This window comes from Electrophorus electricus, chromosome 9 (assembly GCF_041902795.1).
Source record: "Electrophorus electricus isolate QZ-2024a chromosome 9, ASM4190279v1, whole genome shotgun sequence".
In the NCBI taxonomy this organism is placed as follows: domain Eukaryota; kingdom Metazoa; phylum Chordata; class Actinopteri; order Gymnotiformes; family Gymnotidae; genus Electrophorus; species Electrophorus electricus.
Genome location: NC_137505.1, coordinates 14,342,248 through 14,358,938, shown reverse-complemented (window position 1 = coordinate 14,358,938; position 16,691 = coordinate 14,342,248). Strand labels below are relative to the sequence as shown.

At 39.4% G+C, this 16,691-nt stretch overlaps 1 protein-coding gene across 1 annotated transcript in view; it reads left to right on the top strand.

Moving 5' to 3' along the window:
* Positions 1 to 16,691, top strand: part of LOC145659208 (homeodomain-interacting protein kinase 2-like) — a 92,711-nt gene that overhangs the window by 60,839 nt on the left and 15,181 nt on the right. The window contains exon 9 of the mRNA XM_081720353.1: positions 1,451 to 1,555. Coding sequence (XP_081576479.1) covers positions 1,451 to 1,555 — 105 coding nt within the window. The remainder of the gene's footprint in view (positions 1 to 1,450; positions 1,556 to 16,691) is intronic.

Here is a 16,691-nt window from a genome sequence, read left to right as displayed (position 1 = left end):
GTGAAGATGCTCAGCAGAAAATGAGCTGCTCAGCTGCAGAAGAGCACTTCAACCTACATTTCAAGCCAATTCAAATTTGAACTCCTACACTGTCTTCTCACATCCATTTCTTTTTGAATGTCAGTTAGGACATCAAGATGAATTAAGCACACTAAGCCCAATACTAAGAGACTGGTAGAGTGGATGAGCCACAGAGCAGGACACAGCACTATTTTTGCTTCAGCCAGTGCTAACTTGATGCAGTCTTGCTGCTTGGGGATTTTGCAGGCTTTGACTTCTTGGGTGTGTGATGAGGATTTTGCTTAAATTAAACTCCTCATAAACACGTATGACCAACCTGTGCCTATGCTCTACCAGGACCTCATCGCGTACTTCTCTTTCAGTAACTCGGAGCCTGTGTTTTTTTGTTTTGCTATTTCTGACATGATTGGGCAACATTTTCCTTTTAATGTATATGTGGAATCCACAAAAAATATACCCACTTAAGTGTGCTTCAGCATAAATAAGCAGACACTGCAGTTTGGATTATTTCTAGGGAAACAGGAAAATATAGTATCTTTAATTCGCTGCATAACAGTTTACATTAATTATTAATCATTCGTATGTGTTGACAGTTGCAATAAACAGATTAAGAAAACATGCCGTGAAAATGCTGCCGTGTCCGTATTATAACAGAAATAATGCAGCTTCACTGAGCAGATCATCCATAAAACTTGCTCTATATGGATTTTATGAATAGTATGTTAATTTTGTTTAAAAAGACGATGAGGCCTAATGGGAAAGGCTAAAGTGTCAAGTCGGACTTGAATTCAACGACTCAGGTAACATTGGGCTCTCTAGCTAGGTTAGCTAGCAGACAAGCTGTCTATTTGAGATGGTTAACTTAGCTAGTTCACACATTACTTATGCACATCTCTTGCGGTAACAGACTCTAATTTTCATGGCGATGGAGCACGTTAGTTAACTAGCAGATTAACTGCCAACTATTTACTGTAGCTGCGATTAACGTTATTATCTAGCATTGGCTCGCTAACCGTCGGATTGCTCTAAAAGAGCTGTGACAGCTGCGTGTCAGTCCTCGGTCGCTGAACTGTCTTCATGTCTAAGCACGGATACCAGTCGATAATGGGATCATTTGGGGGAGAATGAAGTGTGAACTAGCTAGGATAATTAGCTACTATGGCTAGGTACCTGTCTGCCAACGATGTGGCAAATTTAAAATACTGCAGTTCTTTCGTATAAAGGGAAGCTTAAAATTGTGACATGTGACCTTTTATCTTGGCTGCTGGCTAGCTATTGTAATTAAGTTGAATTTCAGCTTGGACACCTTTATAGTAATTGATGGTTATTATGACACATCACATTCAGCCTCAAAGAACAATCTCTCTCATTCGTTTGGTTAGTGGTCAGTTTTCATCTTTCTCTAAAGGTATATTCTCTTCCCCTTCAGTTTCTTCCAGTGGGATCTCCCTCTCCAAGAAGGTCAAATTTGAGAATCACGCGTCTGGCGGGAGCCCTGGCCCTCGGGTTCGGGCGGGGTCGCCCTGGCCCTCGGGTTCAGGGTTCAACTTGTTCTATGGTTCACCTGGCCTGGGCTTTTCCACCTCTGTAGGCTGTGACTTGGGTAATATTCAACACATTTTTAAAAATGTTTGACAGTTGCAATCAACAGATTAAGAACACATTTTGCAGGTTAATTACTATAGTGGTAGTGTTTTTTAAAATCTACTTCTATTTTAGCTTTAATTTTGAATAAAGCCCATAACTAGATCTGCATGGCTTGCGGCTATTGTAATCAAGTTGAAATTGAGCAGAGCTAAATTATTTAAATAAAGCACTTTCAGGGTGATGTGGAGGCAAAACAACATGGAAGATTGTGATTTACATCCGCTTGATTTTCTTGAGCCTTCTTTCTGCAAGATTAAGGGTGGGAAAATCAACAGAGAGTAAGTTATGAAGTTAACTAGCTGGCGTTAGATAAATCACAGAATTGTGGTTGTGTTTTTTAAAATCTACTTCTGTTTTAGTTTTAATTTTGAATAAAGCCCATAACTAGATCTGCATGGCTTGCGGCTATTGTAATCAAGTTGAATTTCAGCTTGGACACCAATATAGTAATTGAAGGTTATGATGGCACATCCCATTCAGCCTCGAAAAACAAACAGTCTCATTTGTTTGATTCGTGTTCCTTTTTTCATCTTTCCCTAAAGGTATGGCATCGCAGCTCCAGGCATCCTCTTCCGCTTAAGTTACCTCTAGTGGGCTCGTCTGCTTCAATAGGGTCAAATTCGAGCGTCATGCGTCTGGCGGGAGCCCTGGCCCTCGGGTTTGGGCGGGGACGCCCTGGCCCTCGGATTCGGGGTTTAACTTGTCCTGTGGTTCACCTGGCCTGGTCTTTTCCACCTCTGTAGGCTGTGAGTGGGTAATATTCAACACATTTTTAAAAAATGTTTGACAGTTGCAATCAACAGATTAAGAACACATTTTGCAGGTTAATTACTATAGCTAGCTACCTATCCACTAACGATGTGGCAAATATAAAATATTGCAGATTTTCCATATAAAGGGCAGGTTAAAATTTGTGACCTTGTATTTTATCTTGTCTACTGGCTAGCTAATAACACGTGCACTTGGACTTTCCACTTTTAGATGCTACACCTGCCTGTTATTATTACCTTACTGCCAAGTCATGAAGAATCCATAGAGTAGTAAATTGATATTCTGTGGGAATCTTCTCATACCTGTCGATACAGCACAGCTAGATTATTTAAATAAAGCGCTGTCAGGGTGATGTGGAGGCAAAACAACATGGATGATTGTGATTTACATCCGCTTGATTTTCTTGAGCCTTCTTTCTGCAAGATTAAGGGTGGGAAAATGAACAGAGAGTAAGTTATGAAGTTAACTAGCTGGCGTTAGATAAATCACAGAATTGTGGTTGTGTTTTTTAAAATCTACTTCTGTTTTAGTTTTAATTTTGAATAAAGCCCATAACTAGATCTGCATGGCTTGCGGCTATTGTAATCAAGTTGAATTTCAGCTTGTACACCAATATAGTAATTGAAGGTTATTATGGCACATCCTATTGAGCCTCGAAGAACAAACAGTCTCATTTATTTGATTCGTGTTCCTTTTTTCATATTTCCCTAAAGGTATGGCATCGCAGCTCCAGGCATCCTCTTCCGCTTTCAATTAACTCTAGTTAATTGCTTCAAGAAGATCAAATTCGAGCGTCATGCGTCTGGCGGGGACGCCCTGGCCCTTGGATTCGGGCTCCAATTCAACCTATGGCTCACCTGGCCTGGTCTTTTCCACCTCTGGAGGCTCTGAGATGTGCAATATTCAATACATTTAAATAAATGTTTCATTCACATTATGGAAATTTCTTATTTCCTGTAGTATCTTCAACGGTTCAGTTTTGCCAGCATGCTCTATGTACCTCTTTGAACATAATTGAATAATATGCCTTGCAAGGGACTGTTTTAATTAAAAGAATTAAGATAATCATGTGTCATACACGTTTTCTTTAATAAACGGTTGGTGGTGCTGTGCCAGTTTCACTAATTACTTAAATCACTCAGGCAAGGTTGAAGCTGCTGTAAATGATTTTGAAGTTATCAACTTCTGCTGTACCACTGAAGGAGTCCACCCCCTCCCTTTAGAGCATCTGTTTTTTTAATGGATATAAATCTGGAAAATTACAGACTTGACAGATTAAAAAGCTAACAACAAAAAAAATAATCAGAGATGACTTTTATAAGCCGTCACCTTAAAAAGGCACATTTAAAGAGTGGATCCAGTGCTCCAGCTTGCATGGAGTAGGCTGGAACATGTTCCTAATTAGGAACCACAACATGGCTGCTCAGGAAATCTGAATGCCAGACAGACAAAAACAAGGGCTTCAAACCTTTCCTGTAACACCAAAGCAACGCAAGCCAAGTCTTAGAGGATTTGTCTGTCAGTCATCAGCTATGGCTGTGTCACCTGACTGAGAAACACCTGGGTTACCTCTGACCCATGGGGTGGTAAATGGTCTACCAAAAACGACCTCAAATAGTGACAATTTGGTGGTGGCACTGGGCATCATTCTGATCTCACACAACACTGCTGGCAGTAGATTGAGGTAATAAAAGCAATATGGGCATCCGGTGATATGGAAGAGGATCGCCTTTTAAATAAAATGCAAGTAGCTCAGGTTGAACATAATGGTACCAAGAACCGGTTGGTGTAAGTATTGAATATTAATATGCATACATTGAATAATGTATGGTTTGGAGAACAATAGTGGAACCTGAACAAGTATTATTAAAAAATTAAATTGTGTATTGAGTGTTTTAAAGTGTGTATTGAGTTAACAGTCTTGAACTTAGGAAGACCTAGGAAGGACAAGATCTATCCATTTCTTTCCTGTTTTCCATCATGGCCTTTGTTTCAATGTATAATTCATTTTGTCAACAATGCCAGATGACTGAGGATGGTAAGGGATGTGAAACTTCCAGTCAATAGTTAGGTAGGTGCATAGTTTCTGAGTTACCATAGAAATGAAACAGGGTCCCTGATCTGAATCTATTACCCGAGGCGCACCGTACCTCGGTATTATCTCCTTGGCTAGGATTTTAACCACAGCGCGGGCATCTTCCTTAGAACAAGGAAACGCCTCAGTCCACTTGGAAAACCTGTCTAGAATCACTAGCAAATACTTCAACTGACCACAAGGTGGCAGGTGCGTTTTGTCTAGCTGTAGATACTGAGAGGGATCTGCTCTAGTAGAAAGTGCCATTATTGTTGGTGATTTCAATATTCACTTTGATAGTGCCCAACACCCTCTGAACTTGGCCTTTAGTTCTATATTAGAATCAATTGGTTTCAATGTACAAAGAGAACCCACACACTCTGGTGGACATACTTACCCTGCTCTCATATTGACTGACTAAATTAGTACTTATTGTAGGGTATTGTTTATTACAATGATGTTGATTAACAAACTCTATCACTTATTGTTTATTGCACTTATCATTGTTTAAAATAGACCTTATGTGTTTTGTACTTCTAGGTATCAGCATTGATCCCAGTATTCTAGTTCACTGGTATGTTGGACTCTAACCTACTGTACTGTACTAGGATATATTCTATGAGTAAATGACAAAGCACTTTTGTAAGTCGCTCTGGATAACAGCGTACTGCTAAATGCTGTAAATGTAAATGTAAACATACGCTTGACTTAGTACTGCCATACGGTGTAGACATGGAGAAGGTAGTTATACTACCCCAGTCAGGTGCCATCTCAGGCCATTCCCTAATTTCATTTAAACTATGCATGAGCCACACTATCGTAACCTCGCCTCGCTATCATACCAGACACACGATCACATCGTCCACTGCACCTGGATTTATTGGGAATCTCCCAGACTAATAATTTGCGCCTAGGATTCCCTCAAACCCAACGGAACTTGATCAAATTACTGAATGCTTAGAATCAGTATTCTGCTGTGCACCTAATGATGTTGCTCCATTTAAGAATAAAAAAATTAGCTACAAAAATGTAGTACCTTGGTATAATGATCTCATTCGCAATTTAAAACAAAACACTCAAAGAATAGAACATAAATGGCACCGCACTAAGCTCGTAGTCTTCCAGCTTGCATGGAAGGAGAGCCTACTCACCTATAGAAAAACACTTATTACTGCTCGAACAGCTTATCTCTTGAGCCCAATAGAAAATAACAAAAATAATCCTAGATTTCTTTTTAGTATCTGTACAGTCAGGTATTTTATTAACTACTTCCCATCTTGGGGGTCCATGGGTTTTGAGAGTTATGATAAACTGGGATGTTATGATGCTGTCACTTCACCTCTCTTTTGTCACTCGAGTGTGTTGACTGAGAGCGGCGGAGTGCTGATGTTCCAGGGTGCCCTCGTGCCTGTGTTTCCTTCTGGCTCTTTCCTTTTAGCTGTGCTGCCATAGCTAGATCTGCCAGGGCCCATCTTTGCACATTATAGTTCCATAATTTACACACCCTTGTACCTGGACATGCCTAATAATCTAGTCTCTCTTTCTGCCGAGGTACACCTACTCCTGATGTCATGATGTTACTGAGCCTCAACCCGTCTCAGCTGCCATGGCTCTTCCCACCACCCCCTGATGTGCCCTGCTGTAGGCCACCACAGCTCCACCCTAGCCAACTGCTTCTCCCTTGCCCTTAATGGATGCTCTCTTGTGGGATGGGCTTTGGACACATGCAAACCATCGCGTCAAGACTAGGGCCTCTAGCAAATTGGACTGGACATTAACTGCTTATTTTTTCATTTTTTATTTATTTCTCTCTTAAAATTGATATTATTGTGGTGAGCGTTGCCAGGCAAAGGAGGATGGGCTTCCCCTTTGGGTCTTGGTTGCTCTCAAGGTTTCTTCCTCATGCTCTAGGGAGTTCTTCCTCGCCACTGTCGCCCTTGACTTGCTCACTGGGGGCTTGGACTTGGACATTTGTAAAACTGCTTTGTGACAACATCTGCAGTAAAAAGCGATATATAAATACATAAGGATAGTGATATTAAATGCAACCGCAGAAAAATGAACCAATAACATCATTCTTGCACAAAGAATTGTCCATCCCACTACCAATGTTACAATGTATTCACCAAATCTACTTTTACATATTGTTATTTGCATTCGGCACTATTAGATACAAACCATACATTAATCAATATGTTCCAACACATTCCAAGAGAAGGCTTCTCTTGACCTTATCCTAAAGAAGATTGTTTTTCTATATGGTCTTGAGCCTGGTGGAGAGGTCATATATCTTACCCTGAGGTCCACCAAAGCCTACCTAGGATCCTTTGCTTAAGCCTGCAGATGCCTCTGCCCTGCACGCAAATCAATCTGAAAGGACACAGAATCTTTATACTCCCTTATGTTTTATGTTATTAATATGTCTAATGCATTGTTCGGTCTCTTTTGCCTGTAAACACTCCTTATTACCTCAAGGGCATGCCACTGTGTGAGTCCTCAGCCCGCCCGAACCAACACCACTGCTGCGACCACCTCCGTCGTCGGGCCACGGCCGTCGATCTTCTTTTCTGATTCATCAAGAAGTCTTTTGTAGGGCTGAAAGAAGATCGATATGTATTACATGTTTTAAAATTCAAATTCTTATATGTTGTGTCTTGTTTTGTACATTGTTGTATGTCAGTAGATAATGTTGTTTTTAGTTTATAGATTTGTAAAAAAATAAAAATAAAAATCTCAATACTATCTTAATAGGTTTCCAACAGTCCCATGGTAGGCAGTAGTTCACCTGGGTGCTGGGAATATTGACATGCCTATCGATATCTTGTTGCTATTTTTTTTTTGCCTTGGCTCCTGCCACAGTTCCAGCAGTCTGTGATGTCATCCTACGATAGGTCAGGAAGCGGCTCCGTTCTTCACCACCGGCCCGCAGCCTACTCGCTCGGCCGGAGGAAAGTCAACTGGTACCCTTACCTGTGAGAGGAAGAGGAACAGCGACAGACAGGAGGGATTCCTGCATTGAACATCAGATGGATTATTGAAGTTGATTATTGTAGTAAAAAAAAATATCTGAAACTTTAAAAGGGCTGGCAATTAATATGATTCATGTTTCAACAGAAATATAAAACACAATTTAGGACTTGCAGATGCTTTATTTTCGTTAAAACTATTTGTAGATTATGTTGTGAACTATGCCCTAATTTGTTGTTTGTTGTTTGGGACCAGTCTGTGATGATCTGTAACCAACACAGCAGCATAACCAAATTTGAACTTCTGCTGTATTGCAAAGCAATATCAAATGTAAAAATATGATAATTATGGCCACATTACATCTCTATCACTTATTGTTTATTGCACTTATCATTGTTTAAGATAGACCTTATGTGTTTTGTACTTCTAGGTATCAGCATTGATCCCTGTATTCTACAGTATTCTAGTTCACTGGTATGTTGGACTCTAACCTACTGTACTGTACTAGGATATATTCTATGAGTAAAGGACAAAGCACTTTTGTAAGACGCTCTGGATAAGAGCATCTGCTAAATGCTGTAAATGTAAATGTAAATGTAATCAAAAACCAGCCATTTTTGCACATTTTCAGCAAATTGATGTTTCAGGCTTTATTGATGATTTGAGCGTTGCCTTGTAAAGAACGATAACATCCTCGTGAAACGTGACGAGATGGGGGAAACATCTTCACTACCTATCATAAGACAAAAAAGTTATTGATTTTTAAAAAATGGATATAACTGTGATATTCTGTCTAACAACTAAATTGTCATATGTGTTTCTAGCAATATGTTCTTACCTGTAGTTGCAGCAGCAGCTACAGTGTTAGGGTGCTCCTTGCTTTTCTTTTTGAGTTTCTAACAAAAACAAAACAATGATTTAGTAGAAAAATATCAGAGCATAAGTAAATTTATAACTAAAAGTACAGATACAAACCAGTAATAATGCAACAGAATATAATTTAGAACAAATTATGTCATTTATGCAAAGTGATATATACACATTCAGTGTGAAATGAAATTCAAATATGCACTACTTTAAAAATTAATAATGTAACAAAATCTAAATAAGAAATAAGTCAAATGTTTTACCTTTAAGTTCTTTGAGACCTTACTGAAGGGGAATAGGAAATGCAATCTCCCCTTCTGGGCTTTCATGGTTTTGCTCTGATTGTCCAGAGCAGGCTCAGTACATGGTGACCTAGCAGACATCTCAGACTGTAGTGATGGAGAGCTATGTATATCGATGCTGAACAGGGAAGACCAGTCATTGTGTACACTGGGGGACTCTTGAGCCTTCTTCACAGAGGGTGGGACAACCAACTCCATAACTTGGCTTGCCATGACGTCGGAGGAGGTGTTCATACTATCTGTGCATAGCTCTGATGATGCCTGTGATGATTTCAAGTCATCCTGCTCTAGGTAGATTGGCATGACCATACCACAGAGCTCACAAGATGAGACCCCTTCAAGGTCAGGATTTATTAAATGACGGGACAAAAAATGTGTCCTTCCTTTTATGCGGGGATTGATGTCTTGCGACAGTTCAGCAAATTCCTCCATCTCATCATCAAAGCGCTGAAGCATATCCGAAACCGGAGAGCCAGCTATAGGAATGGTACTTATAGGTCTAGATGTACCATCGTCATGGACATCTGAGGATAACGATGTCAAACTCTCAGTATCTCCTATCAGAAGCTCACTCATTGCTTCTGAATTTGTATCTTCCATAGTCGAGTGGAATTTCATCACAATTTGGTCTCTCTCATGGTCATCCAGGCAACTGCAATGCGTATCAATAACTGCAGTCCTAACATCTCTGCTTAGAGAGTCTATATGAGCTGTCCCCTCCTTCACGTGGACTGAAGCTGAATGATTTATCTCACAAGATCTGGTACGGAAAGCATTCAGCAAATCTGCAGTTTCCTTCTTGGAATTTGCAAGCAACACTGATCTTAGATCAACATCTAACATTTCTTCCAGAGATGAAAGAAGACCCATCACAGTTACTTCACTGACAATGTCGGCAATGAATGAACCCATATGAGAGATCATGACCTTTGTCTCCTGTGAAAGAAAGGAGAGATAACATAGAAAGGCGAACATTGAAAATTGCTCCAAAATGGTTTTGGTTGTTTGGTTTAGAATTAATATGAATCCCATTTAAAATATGATGATGTGTAAGCAATGTAGTATGACTTACTGGACTAGGGATTGCTTTCCGGATAGATGTCCACTGCCTAAAAGAATGTGAATAAAAGCATTCTTTAGAACTACAATTAATATTTATTCTAAAAATCTCATACATTCAAAAGTATACCAAAAATAAAAATGATAAATTGAAGAAGAAGAAGAAGAAGAAGAAGAAGAAGAAGAAGAAGAAGAAGAAGAAGAAAAGGTTTAAAAATGGCATACTCATTAGTCAGATCCATCACAAAATGGGTCAAGATTGGTGCAATATCGAGCTTCTCCAAGTCTGGGATGATTTTTTTGGCTCTATCAAGGAGCATTTTGCTGTCATTCCTCACAGGTTTATTCTGGTCTTGTCTTGTGCTTTTTGACTTGCTCTTGTTTTGAGAACCATAGAAGAGGTTGAATAAAAAGAAATTAAATATCAGGATAACATAACAACTGTGCTGACATCTCACTTATTAGCAACAATTCGATTTTCTGATGAAAAACAAATTTGGCCATTTTAAACTCACCTTTTTAAATACTGAAGAAGCCCGTGCCACTTTTGGAGGTGAAGGAATTTTACTATGGAAACAACAAAAATATATAAGGAAATGTTGTTCGTTTGTTATTCTTCAAACATCAACAGCCTGAACTAAAATCCATGATCAAATTATTTTGAGAGAGCTTGTGTCTAAGTTTATAGATTGTTATTCTTATTCTCTATTTAATGGATGAATCACTCATAGAGCTCAGGTCCATGTTGTATTTTGTTAATTGCACAATACAATCAAAATTATTTTATTCTACTTTAGCACATTATAAGGAAAATAAGACTAATTCCTTTAACATTACTTCCTAATCTTTTAAAATAACAAGGCTGATGAAACATGTTTCATCTGTTTCATGTTTCATCGTTCCGATACTTTGGAATAGTCCAGAAAGTATTTAGAGTGCAAGCTCTATTGGTGTTTAATACAGATTAAAGAGTGGCTTGTTTAGCTTGATCTAATTGTTCAGCTTGTTTAGCCGGTTTAATTTAAATTCTGTTTCAATTAATTTCATTTTCTACATTTATATTTTGTGACTTTTAACTGTTTTATTTGATCAATGTTTTATTACTGAATACTGTTCGTTCATTGCAGTGTAAAGCACCTTGAGATTTTGGGTTCTATAAGGAATATGCTATATAAATAAGAATAATTTTAAATTAATATTGTTATTCTAAGATTTTTTAACATTGTAGTGCAAAGGCCTTACATCTTCCTGCCAAAAAGACGCTTCTGTTTCTCCATTTGTCCTGGTCCAAGTTTTCTTAGGACTCTCCTGGAATACTTTGTTCTGAAAAGGCGATATGAAGTCAAAAGCATAAATCATTTTTACAGTTTGGTGGACAGACAGCAATCTAACATGTAAGCAGGCAGGCTTGAGGATCAGAAGGCAGACAGTTATACATGTGAATGGCAGTCAGTTCAGAAAGACTGTCAGTATGCAGACCAACACTCATGGAGGACAGAAAACAGGCAAGAAAGCAATCAGAATGGCAGCACACCTTTACAGGCAAATTTCAACAGGCAAGCAGCTGGGTATGCATATCCCTAAACCATTAGTTCCAAAGGCTAAATCTTACTGCATTGAATACAAAAAGTTTATGAATGGTTTAAACTGATTTTATTAGTGGTTAATAATTAGGTCACAAACAACTTAAACATCATTAAGTAAACAGTCATGACACATACACAAAAGGGGCAGCAGGAATGTGTCGACCTGTAGAATGTGTTGGTGGGTATATGGAAGTAACTTATTAGCTAACAAATATCTGACCCCACGTAATGGTGACTGTTGGAGAAGGCAAACTAAGATAAGTAACCAGTCAGGTTAGCGGTACATATGAAGGTGAGCTAACTAGCCCATATGGCAAGCAACAGGTCAGCTGCTCTTTTTACGCATTTAAACTGTTCATTTATAGCCATTAACAAGGTACTGTTAAACTCTAGACTTTGGAACTCTCAAATGGAACTCTCTTTTGAGTTAAGGGCCAAAAAATTTGCTCATAACATAAAACCCGTTTTCGCTTCACTGCTTCAAGTAATAAGTCCTTTTTTTTTTTGATAATTCTATTACATATTTTTTTTTTCCGTTTCAGACAACGGGACGAGTATGACAGCGACTGAAACGCACCCATTAACACTAGCTTATGTGTTAACCAACAGTCACTTCCAAATATTCAACCTGTGGCTCGGCACCGCTAAAATGATTTTATAACCGTGAGGGCATCTGACAGAATCAACACATAACCGACAACTGCTGTGAAAGTTAGAAAGCACAGAATACATACATTGTTTTTGCTCACACAGCGCACAAAGTGTTAATGGTCAAAATTATCGAATTAAATTGTTTATATTAAGCAGATTCTCTCTAGTGAGTGAACAGAGGTAGACGCAGAGAGAGGGGCGCTACTGTGGATCGACTCTTCTCTGCTAAGTAGAGCTGTTCGTCTCAAACTGCCCGCACTTAGGAACGTTATACGCACCTGCAGCGTGGACGTACCACATCGAAATACGTCACCAATTGTGGGCAGACGAGAAAGGGCGGGTATGGTGATGAAATTTGGTTTAATCACTTATATTACTTGTCTTGTACCTTTAAAACAGCAAAATCTAAATAGCATAAAAAGCAGTCGCTTACGCTTGACATAAAGCCTTGTGTGAGAAAACAGGTGGAACGTCAATGCATTCCATAACTATATAAAACTACAGCAGACAGACCGTTCATCATAAAATTAGAAAAGCTCTAGCTATAGTAGCTAAGCGGACATTTAGACAGACAGACAGATACATACACATACAATTAGATGGAAAATAGCCTTCTGTAATTACAAAATTGACTTATTCAACCGTACCTTGTTCTGGAAAGTTGACCTACGATTAGGTTTAATTCACTCTATTGTCTTCCAACTTTATAACTGCTGAAATCTGTCAAGTGAAATGACATATAAATGCTTGCGCTCACCTTTATATACTTGTAGTGACGTCAAAGCTGTTGTGATGTCATATGCATTGTGACATTTCTAGAATGCTGCACTGACATTTTGGTTATTGGGAAAATAAGTCAATAGTTCAAAAAATATTTGAAATCCCTATTTTTAGCAGCAGCCGAGTAAGTAGCTGATAGATGGGTACTGGTAGATGGGTACATCTTTCTTCAAAAGAACCCTTACATGACTTTCAACTTTTTTTTCATATAGAGACCCTTTTGTGTGTAACAAAAAATAATGTGATTTGTCAAACATCCAGTTTCAAACAATATTTGCCCCAAAAAAGGCCAAACCAAAGACATAAAGAATAATCATTGTGACATTGTGACAATTGTGACATTTCTAGAATGCTGCACTGACATTTTGGTTATTGGGAAAATAAGTCAATAGTTCAAAAAATATTTGAAATCCCTATTTTTAGCAGCAGCCAAGTAAGTAGCTGATAGATGGGTACTGGTAGATGGGCGCATCTTTCTTCAAAAGAACCCTTATATGACTATCAACTTTTTTTTCGTATAGAGACCCTTTTGTGTGTAAAAAAAAATAATGTGATTTGTCAAACATCCAGTTTCAAACAATATTTGCCCCAAAAAAGGCCAAACCAAAGACATAAAGAATAATCATAATAAATTAATTCTCTGCAAAGTTTACAAAGATTTGTACTGCAAAGAATGACATTTACTGTTTGTGAACAAGTCAGTAACAATAATATCCAGTAAAGTGGTGGTATATTTCAGAGAAAAGTTACATATTAAACTTATTTTCCTCAAAATCTTCATTTTGATTAACATTTGAGGTATGAAACCTAATATTTAAGCAGTTCCTGAAACATTGGTTGTACATGCACTTGCATAAAGTGATCAATCGGTCTGGCTACAAACCGGCACATTCTACAGAAACGGCCCTCATAGCAGTGACGGAAAAATTTGCTGCTAAAGCTGCCAAACTGTCATGTGTTTTGATTCTTCTAGTCCTTTCAGCAGCCTTTGACATTCTTCTCTAATCTAACACGGTCTTGCAGATTTCTCCTTTGTAACATACGAAGGATTCGGCCCGTTCTCTCACAGGAAGCTACCCAGGTGCTTGTGCAGTCTCTTGTAATCTCAAGGCTAGACTACTGCAACTCGCTACTTGCTGGTCTTCCTCTGAGACATCAGACCTCTACAATTTGTCCAAAACACATCAGCAAGACTGGTCTCGACTGGTCTCCCTTTATTGGCTTCCAATAGCTGCACACATCAGATTAAAACCTGAATGTTTGCCTACAAAGCCAAAAATGTCCCTCAATATTTGATGTCAATGTTAAAAGCCCGATCTGTACCTTGAGTACGTCGAACCTCAAGTATGGCTTGGCTTGAAACACCATGCTTCAAGTCTCATGGAAGACAAGTATCGAGAGTATTCTCTATCTTGGATCCTAGATGGTGGAACAAATGTCTGCTTACTGTCTGGACAGCAGAGTCCCTTGTGGTCTTCAAACGCAGACTGAAGACCCATCTATTTGTGGAATATTTAAATGAGCACTGATCCTACACCTATGTTGAGTAACTGAACCTCTGGTACTTATTATAGAGTATTGTTTTCCGAACTTATCGATATCTGTTATAGAGTATTTTGCACTTCTAGGCATCAGCACTGATCCCTGTATTTCAACAGTATTCTAGTTCAATGGTATCTTGGACTCTAACGTACTGCACTGGCTAGGATGTATTCATTCCTTGAGTAAATGATAAAGCACTTTTGTAAGTCACTCTGGATAAAAACATCTGCTAAATATCGTGAATGGAAATGTAAATAAGCCTAGAAAAGAATGGAATTAATAACAACATGACATACAAAAAAATAAACTTGGTAAAAAAAAAGCAAGAAAACAGACAAAATCTTTCATAGGTACTGAAAACAAAAAGAAATTTTACACATCAATATGAAATTAACAATAAGTCTCTAACATATGTTACTTATACTGAAACTTGCTAATGTGGTTGGAAATATTTCCAAGAGGAACCTGTGGATACCCAATGTCCTCCTCATGATACATTCCATAATTGAAGCATTCCGAGGGATTCGCCTTTGGAATCAGACTCTGTTTGGACTGCTGACACCTCTAAACCGATCACACAAGTTAAAGACGGGATGCAGGGCTTTTGGGCAGCTGGACATCAACTTATTCTCACAATTTTTCTTCATCTGAAGTTGAACTGAGTGAATTGAGTGAAGTAACCTCATGTACCACAGAAACTATTCAGCCTCCTCTCAACGGCTGCCAACGCTTTTCTCATCTTCATAGTTTCTACATCCTCCAGAGCATCTTTGAAATGGAATTTCATTGCTCCTGCAAACCTGGTGTACATGTAAATGGAGTACTGTATCTGCTTTTACCTCCTGGAATTATACTGCTTATAAACAGAGAAAGAAATGATGCTCATGAAAGAGAAAATGTAGACGTATGGCTTGATCCTCATGGCTGGTGGATTGTTTCTATGGTACCTCTTAAGCAGCTGTGGTGTTTCTCACGACTCATTTTGCCTTTAGGTTTGCTTTAAATGCAATTGTGAATGGAACAGCTATAAGCAGCACTACGATACACTCCTCTCTGAGACAACCAACAGCATTTTGTTGCAGGAAATGAAGAAAATTGCCAGGGAAAAAGCAGACATAGCATATTCAAAATACACAACACCAGTCAGGAGGAATGAATTGGAAGTAGCTGTAAGGCTGCAAAGACCAAATGATGTTGAAAGTGCATACAGGGCAATCTCTGAGCATACCTACATGGTACAGGAAATGGAGGAGCAAAGATTCAGTTCTGCAGAACCACAACCAGCACGGCAACCAGCACTCCAACCAGGACAGCAACAACAATGGCAACCAGCACGGCAACAGGAATGGCAACCAGCACATCGACCAGCTCAGCAACCAGCAAAGCAACAAGAACAGCGCCAAGCATGGCAACAAGAAAAGCAACCAGCATGGCAACAAGAACGGCCAACAGCATGGCAACAAGAAGAGCAACCAGCATGGCAACCAGCATGGCACCCAGGACAGCAAGAAGAATAGCAACCAGCATGGCAACCAGCACGGCAACCAGGACAGCAACAAGAACATTAGCATTATATGACTAATAGAATATCCTAAATTTCAGCAAAAGCTCAGTAAATATGTTTTGCTGAAAAACCCAGTTAAAACTCAAAGGTTAATGCAGAAATGATTATATAATTTGGGAGCACTGGACTTACTGTGTGGTAGGAGGGACTTGCTCCCAAAGTCCTAAAGAGGAACATTGCTGGGATCATGCAGGCAGTCTGTGCTTTCGCAAGGCAATCAGCATGTGGAGTCTGGTGTTTTCTGCTGAGGTTAGATGTGATGTGAGCTGTTCCTTGAGGGCTGATCCACACTGCAGACGTCATGGACAAATACAGAGCGCTCTGGACGGGCCTGCTAAAGCTATGCGCACCATCGTCACTAGAGTGCACTTTACACACTTTCATCATTGCTAGAGTGAGCCTTACACACTTTCATTGCCGCAAGAGTGCGCTTTACTCACACACTTTCAGACTCTTATATGGATTTGGTCCAACCACATTCTTCCAATCGAGAACCCTCTGGTTGGATTTCTGTGCCATAAATTTGAACATCCTGCTCTTCCAGGCATGTCTACACACACCAGCACACATGTCTGTTCAGAACCAGAGGCTTCAGATGGGTCTAAATGAACAGTTTAATCATGAGTGCTTAAGGAGGTGCTGTGAAGCTCAGAGATATAAACCACTTGGTCTCCCTGTTGCTGGGTGTAGATGTTTTGCAGATCTGCAGCAGTCCTGCCTCACCAGTCGGAGCACAAAGCAGAAGGTTCAGCTCCTGGGAGCCCTGCTTGAGTGTGTTTCAGCCCGCTGCCCTGCATTTGAAGAAGACTATGATCAGGTCCAGTTAAACGGCCCCCTCAGCCATTCAGAACACCTCAGAA